This window comes from Protobothrops mucrosquamatus, unplaced genomic scaffold (genome assembly GCF_001527695.2).
Source record: "Protobothrops mucrosquamatus isolate PMUCROS unplaced genomic scaffold, P.Mucros_1.0 scaffold174, whole genome shotgun sequence".
NCBI classification, from domain to species: domain Eukaryota; kingdom Metazoa; phylum Chordata; class Lepidosauria; order Squamata; family Viperidae; genus Protobothrops; species Protobothrops mucrosquamatus.
The window spans coordinates 1,109,936-1,120,896 of NW_015386534.1; the positions used below are offsets into that span (position 1 = coordinate 1,109,936).

A 10,961-nucleotide genomic window follows, 5' to 3' on the forward strand; every position below is an offset into this window, starting at 1 on the left:
TCAGAAGAAATTTGCCATTGCCTGCTTTCCAGTGCTGAGCGAGTGTGAGTGGCCCAAATTCATTAAAATGGCTTTCTGGACTACAACTTATGATCTCTTGGTTTCTAGCCTGGTACTTTAATAACTACACCAAACTGGCTGTCATGCCTTTGAGTCAGTGTCAATTTTTGGTGACTGTATGGACTTATCCCTGCAATTTTCTTCACAAGGTTTTTTTTAAGGGGGGGGAATGATTTGCCATTATCTCCTTCCAAGGACTGAGAAAGAGTCACTGGCCTAAGGTCACCCAGCTGGTTTTTTTCCCTAAGGTGGGATTAGAATTCACGATTTCTCAGATTTTAGCCTGATGCCTTAACTATTACACCAAATTGGTTCTCATTTATGTGTTAGACCAGGGTTATCTATAACTAGGAGCTTCCAGACTAAAATCAAAAACTGATCCAACATAAATGAGTGTATGTCACTGATCAACGTTCATTATATTAGATACTGTAATATAAGGTCTCTATTTCTAAGGCATATGTATCTGCTACAGTATTCCCATTGTGACCTCCCCATGCTTTGTAAACTCTATACTATTTTCAATGGATGGTTTAACTATAGACCCAAAGATTGTAAAATGTTTGCAAGTGAAAAATGTGAAACAAAAATGTGCAAATATATATCTTCAGAAAAGTTTTCAACTCTGGAATGCTTACAAGATTAAGTTACCTTGTCCAAGTCTAACATCTAGAATAAGATTTTGTTGTTATATTCCATGTCTCCTCTCCTAGATTACTTCCAAAATGCTCGTTAAAATGTTTTCAAATTTGAAGCAAGTTTTATTGCAGTTCTGTAAGTTCCTTGTATTTTATCTTAATTTTTATATAAATGAGTAAGATATATAGAGCTCTGTGCATTGTATTCAATGTCTCCAGATTTGTCCCTTTCCCCCAGTCTTGCTGGTTTATGTAATAAAACTTAAAAGGAGTTCAACTGCACAATGACAGATATATTTGCTTTCTATTTGTATAGAAAACAGTAACACTCTCTGAATTTTACTTACTGTACATTCAAAATTATGTCAGAATACAAACATCCCACAGTATATCTTAATATAATTGAGAATGTATCAGATAACTTACTACAGGGCTTATTACTACTGTTAGGAAACAACATTCATCTGTGCCTCATATCCACACTAATTTCGTCTTCTGAATGTATAGTGCATGAACAAGGTCCTGGCAATCATCTTGATCAGGATTTGATCATGGGAAAACATAATACTTTTTTTTGATACTGTCTGAAAGACTGTCATGCAAAAGACAGGCCAAAAATATTAAGAGATGTTCTATAAGATAGGGCAAGAAATAAAAGATTTGAATTATAAGCAGGTAGATCCTATTGGACACTAGAAAATGTTCAACAATAGAACAGAATGCTTTGAGAAGTGGGAGGAACTCTCCTTTGCTGTGGATACTTTAAAAAAATGATGGTCCTATTCTCAGGGTGGTGTAATAGTAGATTACCAAATTGGGAGAGAACTTTGGACATTAAGATCCTTTTCCACCCTTACGATATCTTATAAATCTATTTTTAATTTAACAGAGTCCCTTATCTTGTCCCTTATCTGTATTTGGAAGAGAAGAAGATATTTTTATTTTTAATAATTTTAAAGTAATTAAAAATAAAATTATTTTACTTAACACCTATAATTTGTACTAACTACTTTCTATGATACGGGCATTTTGGATCTTGCATTTTAGATTTCATATATTTGCAAATTTAAATGACATCAATATACGTAGAAAGTTTTCAGCAGTCATAACAAGACGGCCAGAATAAGAAGAGTAATAGGTTTAAATGAAACAGTGTCCCATTTAAAAAATGCTGTCAACAGTGCTTCAAACATGGCCTTACAAGTGTGTTTCCTTCCAAAGTCCAATTTTTTTCTCCAGATACCACCTTCTCTTTGATGTTTCAGTTATAGAGCTTACCGGTTTTATCTCCTATCATATCAAATGTGGTGTTTGTATAATGCAATTACTTTGGATCACGGAGGCTATTGTTTCCAGCATTATTGAGAATGAGACCTATTAAAAAGCTGGAAGACAATCTGGTCACATTAATCAGGCCAATAAAAGGGCACTACCTGGAGGATTTATGCTCATTTAAAGAGCTCTTTTACAGAAGAAACCTTAAAAATGGTTTCCAAGCAATACAATTAAACTGTTTGCTCTCCAGCTAATAAAAAGAATGGCAGACACCAGATAGAAAAACATGCCTGAGGCTGTTCGGTTTCATCAGATAAGAAAAGCTGGTCCTGCTGCATGTTCAATAATCAATTCTGACAAAAATGTTAGATTTTATAAAAGATTTTTCATTGTCTCAGAAGTGATAGTCCTCAGCTGGATAGTTGGTACTTGAAAATAAAGGTATATTTTTGAGAATTTACAATTTACTACCAAATCATTTTCTCTCTCTTTGAACATTTCCCAGAAGCTTGATTTTGATTAGTGTTGATGACACTACATTTACAGTGAACATAGTAAACGTTTAAAAGAAGATATTCTACCATTATGTTAAATGTCTTAATTAACTGGAAATGTTTTAACAACTAGATTAAGATTCTAAATTGTAGGGGCCAATGGTTAATCAATCAAGCATTTTCCAAAGCAACTCATGTTTTGGTTCCTGATGAAAGTTTTCCTTTTCTCATTCTTGTAACACAACATCCTTCCAGTGGAGGGCAATGTATACCTTCAGAAATTTGAGATAGAAGTTGCATATGTAAAGTTAGATTTGAGTTTAACTCCTGGTGACTGCAATCTGCCCTGCAGAGTTTTTGCTAATATTTTTTTCTAGCTTTTAAAAACGTTCCATGGAACTTAATTGTTTTTCTTCTTCCATTTCTCCTCCTTCCATTCCAAATATATCAAGTAAATATAACTTATTTCTCTTTTTAACATATAGTCATGCATAAATGTGCACCTGTTTATTGAAACTAAAATTGCATAAAAGCATCAACCAAATTTTTGATTGTAGGAAATTGGAATCATAGATGGAAGTCTTCTATATTTGATACTTACAAAATGCCCTTCTATGAATCAGTGACCCTATTTGTAGTCTCATCTTTAACCCAATCAGCATTAAACTAAACTAATCGTATTATCGCTTAGTAGTCATTTGGATATTTTGTAAAAGCCATGTAGCATAATAAAAATAAACCAGCATGAGTGAATATTTGAATATTTTGGCTTGTATGTTCATTAGATCTCATAAGCTACTTGAATTAGTTCTAATTGTTTTCTTCTTGAAATTGGATTTGAAGAGATAGACGTATACATACAATCAGTTAATAGGTGAACAGACGTTGTTAATTCCCAGAGGAAGGGCTTGGACTGCCAGCCTTGAATTGCAATTGCAAGAAAGATTTCAACATAGCAGCACCAATAGCTGCACATATATAAATGCTCAACCATCATAATTAAGTGAAATGAAATTAGGAGATACCTGTGGAATGAGGGTCCTTGGTGCTCACTGAGCTTGCTTGTTTTCTCGCAGACCCAAACTAGATAATATCATCAGTGCTAGCTTATATAACTGTAGAAATATAATCACTTACTGGATCTTGGTTTCCTTATCCTCACTTCAGAACAGGAATAAGTAAGTGGTCTGTGGTTCCTCCTGATACTAAACTACAATCCCATTTACCTTGACCATTGGTCATAATGAGTGAATAAGATGGGATTTGGAATATAATAGTATCTAGAGGACTACCAGTTTGGCCCTTTAGTCAACTTGAGTAATTTATCTATACATTGTACCTGAGCCCCTAACAATCTATAATGCAGAAGTTCACAGTAGATGGGAGATCCACTAAGGAATAATCTCAATATCAGGGCTATCAATTCACAATAAGTTCATTGTAAAATATATGAAATATCATTGAGCTAACGAGCAGAAAGGAAAATAGTTCAGGAATACATATAATTACCACAAGTATTCTTCTGTGGGGGATATCCTGCTATGCCCTATAAACTTGTACTCTTTAAGAGTCTTTCTCCCAATCCTTATCTGAAAATAGGAAGCAAAATTTAGGCTATACATAAATCATCATCAAAGTGCAGTGTGATCTTAAATATACATAGCTAAAAAAATGTAAAGTCTTTTTCAAGTCCAATTTAACTCTTCGTAACTTCATGGACATGTGTATGTTGTTTTCTTGGCATCAGTATAGAAGTAGTTTGCCAATCTTCTTAGCTAGCATAGAAAGAAAGAAGACTCTATTTTATGGTAACATATACTGAAATATGCCACCCATCTCTTCAAATAAGATTTGATGAGCAAATCAAATTAATCCAAATAAACACTAGAAAAGGGTGACTGGTAATGTTGGCACAAACTTCTTTTCAATTAAGTAATAGCTTCCTCCTATCATGACACATTTTACATAAATAGTTCTGTATCTCAAAACACAAATATATTCTTCCTGATAATATGTACAATGCTTATCCTACTACAAACAAAAACCTGTATATATCTGATTGAGAGCTGTTGTAGCCTTTCCTATGTTCACACTTTTACAAAAACTACCCTACACCACTGTTTATATGTATGTTATAGGGTAATTGGCTCCAGGTGTTGTCTTAAAAACTTCTGTAAAGCACTGTATTCATCAAACATACTAGAATGCATGAGGGGGAGGAGAGATGGTACAGAAATGCATCACAGTGACATCATTATAATTATTCTTCTTTATTATCATTTGTCAATTTGAAAAAGGAGCCGGGAGTCACAAGTTACGCTAATTGGCACATTTGCTTTATTTTATTAAACAAACTGGGCTTGTATTCTCATTCTGTGTTTTTCCCTTTTCTCTTTTTTTGCTTTGTTTGTTGTGTCTCCTATAGTTCATTCCATCATCACACTGAAATGGGGAGAAAAAAAATGTTTGTTCTTTTTTTTTTTTTCCTCTCTTAACTCACTCAATAGGTTTGGACTCCTCAGAGGAACATAACATTGCACACACACTTGGAACAGAGAAAAGGGGAGGCAAGAGAGAGAGAAAGAGCGCACTCGTGGTGGGCAGACAAACACACACACGCGCAGATCAAACAATTCTGATACAGTGCAAGAATTTTCCCAAAATGATTGAATCATCATTACCAAAAAACTCGCCATAACAACACCAAGAAACAAAATGTTTAAGCCACACTGTTTGACTGGGATTTTCCTGCTTTTTTTTTCTTTAAATGTTTGCCACACAGAGAGAATAGAGGTGGAAGGGGCAGAAAGGGACAAGGAGGACAGACAGATTTACAGGTGAAAGTGGGAGAAGATTGAAACCAGGAAGGGAGGGAAGATACAGGAAAAAGGAGGGGGGGAAGGGCAAGAGGAAGTCATTTCTTAATGTTCAGGCATTTTCTTGGTCCGCCTTGCTCTCCTCTTCTTTCACTTCTTCCTGCAGGGCACTTTCAGAAGGTTTGGTTTCTTCTACTGCATCTAACAAGTATAAATAAATAGAATTGTCAGGAAGCGTATGAATTGAATTTGGTAGTCTTGTTATAAAAAACAAATTGAAAAAATTTCACAGAGTGCAAAATAAACTATGTCCCCTGTACATAGTCTTAACAGCATCTCTTTTTTAATCACTAAACTGAGGGAAGACAAATTGTGGATCTTTTTCTGCACATTGGGTGAGTGGAGAAAGGGTTTGAAGGACAAAGTGGGAGTATGAAACCTCGGTCATGATTGAGGTATCACTTATTTCACTCAGAAAGCTTAATATCACTCTCAAACAATCTTTGCAGTATTAACATTCAGAATGCAGTCCTGATGTCACCTATAAAAGGATGCAACCCTGAAACTCATGGAAGCTGTTGGACCCCATTGTTATGTGAAATCTGAAAAGTTACATAAGCTCTCAAATTTTTACCATTGGCATTTAAGTTCCATTTTACCTTGCTTGATTGACTCCTGTCCAGCTCTTTTTTTTCAAAGAGACACATGTCTGTAAATTACCGCCTCCAGAGAAATTGCAAAAGACCCTGAAATCAGGATAATTTTTATACTAAATTAATTACCTTGAGGCTATTAAAATTTAAGGGAATGAGAGGCTAGCCTTTTCAAATAAATTCATCAATTAGCATTCATTTTTCTGGAAATATATATATAGGAAAAATAAGGGGGGAAAATAACCTGGAAAATGTATTCTGAGTTAGAATAATCTTATCAGTTCAATGAATTTGAGTTGGGAAGAAATCTTTGAACTTTGCATTTGTTCCAGCTCAGCTAAATTATCTTAAATTCTATATGAAATGCAGTTTTTGAATTTTTACATTTTTCCTAAATTTAGCCTCCCTAAATTTCACTCTGGAAATAATAGAATATGATACTAACCTATAAAAACTATTTGAAATTATGTCCCACTATAGACATCCCCAAAACATCTGCTTAATATAGGATTTTAGACCAAGTTCTGTCTGTAAATGAATTACAAGGAATTTTGTTTCTATTGTTTTACTAGTTTCCCCTCTAAATATCTTAACAATCTACATTTATTTTAGTGAACATTTCTGCTTGTTTCTAAATGTCGAGACATCTATATTTAGAGCACTATCAAAACTGTATTAAGCACAGCATAAGTAAATATGCCATGCTTTCAAGTACATAAAATCTAAAGGTGAGTTCTAAATGTTGACACTCTCTCTTCATCATATGCGGTTCGCTGTATAGAGCAGACCTTGAGTAGATATAAACTAACACAATTTCTTGAGAATGTCTATTTCTTCCACACTATGTGGTTCTTTTGAAAGACAATTTTTTTGTGGATAAGCATTTATCAATAAATGAATCACAGCTATGAATATAAATGTGGGTGGTTGAAAACCAAGATGGGCAATTTTGTTTCCAGAAAGGGCAGCTTTCTCAATTGACTTCAACCGCATTGTATGTTAATGGTTTATAGGCTCCGCTCCAAGTGCTTCTACTGCTTTACATTGCTGAAATTAGGTTGAATGGATTTCCGGGTAAAAGACAGTCTCCTGGGATCTGCCCAGTTCTTTTGTCTTCCTTGGATTAATTAAATTGGAGTAGACAACGACACACTGTCTTTGTTATATTTCCTTTCTTTCTTTTTGAAGGCTGATGGCTTTTGGCCTTGGCTTTACATTTGTGGTGACTTTAGAATGATCAAACATAATGACAGTATATAAACAAATAAATAAATAAAAATCATTTGTAGCTCTATGGACTCTGTATAATAGAAAGCTTTGTTGGTAAATGGTTTTCACATTTACAGCTGACATCATTCATTTAATTTCTTTAACATTCACCATCAACTTCTTCATTGGCATATCTCTCTCCTGACCCTTGTTCAAATTATCAAGACAGCAGACCATTGTCTTAAACTCACTTTCTGTATCTGCACTTAGTTTGTAAGAAAATATGTTGTTCAGCATTTTACCATGCAAGCATCTTCTAAAGATGTGTTGCTTTTCGCTATGAATAGTTAAACAAGAGTTTTGCCTTAGACAGACAGGCCTGTTACTCCTGTAACAGGAAAAAAAAAGCAGACCTATTATTTATTCATTTAAATGTATATTTCTCCTGCAGACAGGATACAGCACATGTTCTTGCAAGACTACTATAGACTAACATTAAGGTCAATACAAAACCACTTCTAAGTAGAGCAATAATTTAATAATGTATCAAACTTTAATAAAATGTATTAAAAAGTATTACACTGGTATATAACATTCCAATTTAGCCCAATTATTTCTTTAAAAGGTGATTTAAGCAATTCCATAGCAAAATCTGCTTTGCACATTCTCATGGTTTCTTTCCCTAAGAAAGAAGTTATTTTGAAGTGCTTGAGAATTGTCTTAGCAATGTTTTTTTGCTTATTTCTTTCTTTAATTAGAAAGAGGCAGAAGATGCTGTGCTAGAGGTATTTTCTGTTATCCATTCTTTCATCAATCAGAAGACCTCTTGGCTTATTGCATGTTCCAGTTGGGGAAAAGAAATTGCTGTAATGGGAGGAGTTTCCCCATAATCTCCTTCCATGAGATACAGATGAATTATAGAAAGTCAGGAATGTTTTATATATGATTATTATGGAATGATTATTCAATAAAAGACAGGATATTTATCTACCTTTCTTCATCTATAGTCAGCTTATAATTAAGTAAGCATTTTGTTCTTGGTGCTACAATGCAACACACACTCTCTCACACACAAACACACACGCACCCTTCATAAATATCTTATACTTTGAAAGAAATTTCAAAATCATATTCTTTTTACATCAAACTGAAGTACTAAGGGAAAAATCAACTTGATTGGCACTAATTATAGCACTTAATTTGTGGCCAAATGAAGCTCCCTAGGGAGGCAGAGAATTTCAAAAATGACCTGGAAAAAGGCCTTATCCCTCCATCTCATTTTAAAAGTGCAATATCATCTTAAATATTGCCTCTTTTGCAAAAATTCTGAAGTTGGGAGGGTTCAGCTATTCTGAATATATTATATTTTTCATGCCTTTTTATCAAAATCTAATTCTTATATCTCTTGCATCAATGTATTATTTTACCATTTTTTTCATGTACAAATTCTGGAAGAACACTCTGTTTACTCACTATCCTTATGTATCCTATATAATTTAAAAGGTTTTAAAACTCTAAAACAGAGGTGGGAAACGATGGCTCCTTTATGACTTTGAAATTCCTGAGCCTAGCTGGCTCAGGAATTCTGAGAGTTAAAGTACACAAATGATAAAAGGGCCATCGTTCCCCATCCCAGCTCTAAAAGCTACATGACAAATTATTCTCACATATTTCATGGCACTGTAAGAATTATCATAGATTGATAAGAAAAGACAATATGATGTGAATGCATGAGGATAATACTAGACTAATGCCAATACAGATTATCTTGAACAAAGAGTATAAACTTATTTGTTGAAGTGTGAGAATATTTCAACATGCCACAATGGAAGTAGACCAAATTTAATAGATGACACTACAAACTTGAAACTGTAGTGGGTTTGTAGAGCTAACAAAATTGTTGGAAAATAATTTTTGTGTTCATACAAAAACCCTGTACAGACATCATTGGAAAACTAATTTTATTTATGTATGGCTTGTACCATTTTATTTAGAGCAAGGCTATTGTTTGTCTTTGCAACTTAGCATTGTAGAAGATGCTGGGGACATTTTCCCATTGATACAAACTGCCAACTCGTCTTACCTTCTAAATTAATGAGAAAAAAATATTCCCTCTCCCCTCTCCCAGCTATCGGGAAAGTTCCCACTTATAAAAAGCTGACATGTTATTTTTTTACGATCACAGCTTATAAGAGATCTGTAATATAATACATACATAATGGTGACTTTCCATTTGTGATGAATACCATCCTGTCTTTCATGATTGCGAGATATTTTCAAAACAAAACTTTTCAAAAAGATTTGAAAAACAAAACAAAACCCAGTCAAATCAGTTTGATTGTTCATAATGATACAAAAGGCAAATTATCAGCCATCAACGTATTAATATTTTTCATTTGAAGTTAAAACAAAAACCATCAGTTGGAAAATTTACATTAAGAAAAGTTTTCTTATTATATGATTATTACATATTTTTTAAAGAAAGTAGTTGGAATTCAATTATAGGTTGTACATAGAGGTGTTATCACATTTCCTAGAATACAAATGAGAGAAGATGGACCTTTTTTGCACTATCCCAATAGATGCCTATCATTTTCTAATCCATTTACACACTTTCCAAAACCCATCCAAGCAACCATCTCCCTGCTTCCTTGATGTGAACAGTTGGGTGGTTTGTTTGGGATTCTCTCTTTTGGAACCTGTGGAATGGAATCTCCATATGTATACATGTGTAGTAAATAGAAAGGAAAGAGGAGGTAATGCAGGACATGTGCTTTGTATGTAAAGGGTCGGGAAAGCACAATGAGAGCTACATTGCCAGGCATTTTGCCTATGTCTAGACACCAGCTGCCTTGTTGCCATGGAAATCCTCCAACTTTGGCTGATGAGCAGAAGCAGTCATGCCTCTCCAGAGACATCATTCAAAGGGGTGGAGGGTGGAACACACACACACACACACACACACAGTGAGAGAGAGAGGGGAGAGAGAGAGAGAGAGAGAGAGAGAGAGAGAGAGAGAGAGAGAGAGAGAGAGAGAGAGAGAGAGATCACTTATGAATACAGCACCTCACCCCTGTTATAACAACATTCGGTTTCTGGGAATGTGCGAACGGGAGTTTCCCCCATTTACTTCCAAAGCCACTTGCAGTACAGAGAGAAGCCTGACAGCTTATTGGGGAAATGCTTCACTGCTCATTTCTGAATGCTTCCTGCCCCCTCCCATCTCTGAATGCTCATTCACCAGTACCATCAAGCTTCTTCCATCAGCAGACACCTTAATTGTACTGAAAGAAACACTCAAGGGAGGTGGAAATGGTAGACTGTCAGGTGCATTTAGTACTATTCAGAGGAAAGCCTCTCCCTGATGAATGCCAGTCGTTCCCTCTCCATTTGCTGAACAGTTCTGGAGAAAAATAACACCCCACTCTCAACGACTGTGGTGCTGTCATCTTGAAAGCAAATTTCATCAACACTCTTATTTTAGTTCACTCAGTAGGTAGGTGAAAGCATGCAAATGCAATGGGATGGAATGAGATGCAGAGCAGCATAAAAAAAGAAGCAATATTTCAGGTAAGACACCAAAACACAATTTATTATTCATATAAATTAAAAATCAGGATATAAAAGCACTGTAAGAATATTTGCTGGATTAAGCCAGTGGCCTATGTAGCCTATCATTTTGTCACAGTAGCCAACCATATACATTGTTTACAAGCACAGAGGAAGGACAATGGTATATTACTTTCACTATTTACAAAAGGAATCAATATTTATAATATGTTGCATCTAGTCGAGAGGTTAAGAAATAGCCACACT

General features: G+C 34.7%; 1 protein-coding gene across 2 annotated transcripts in view; it reads right to left on the minus strand.

The window, feature by feature from the left end:
• Nucleotides 1-4,721: 4,721 nt before the first annotated feature.
• Nucleotides 4,722-10,961, minus strand: part of GAP43 (growth associated protein 43) — a 62,629-nt gene continuing 56,389 nt past the window's right edge. The window contains exon 3 of one of the 2 annotated variants that reach the window (XM_015813611.1): nucleotides 4,722-5,484. In XM_015813611.1, the coding sequence (XP_015669097.1) occupies nucleotides 5,396-5,484 (89 nt within the window). In that variant the 3' untranslated portion in view covers nucleotides 4,722-5,395. The remainder of the gene's footprint in view (nucleotides 5,485-10,961) is intronic. The other variant, XR_001548835.1, reaches the window with a different exon arrangement.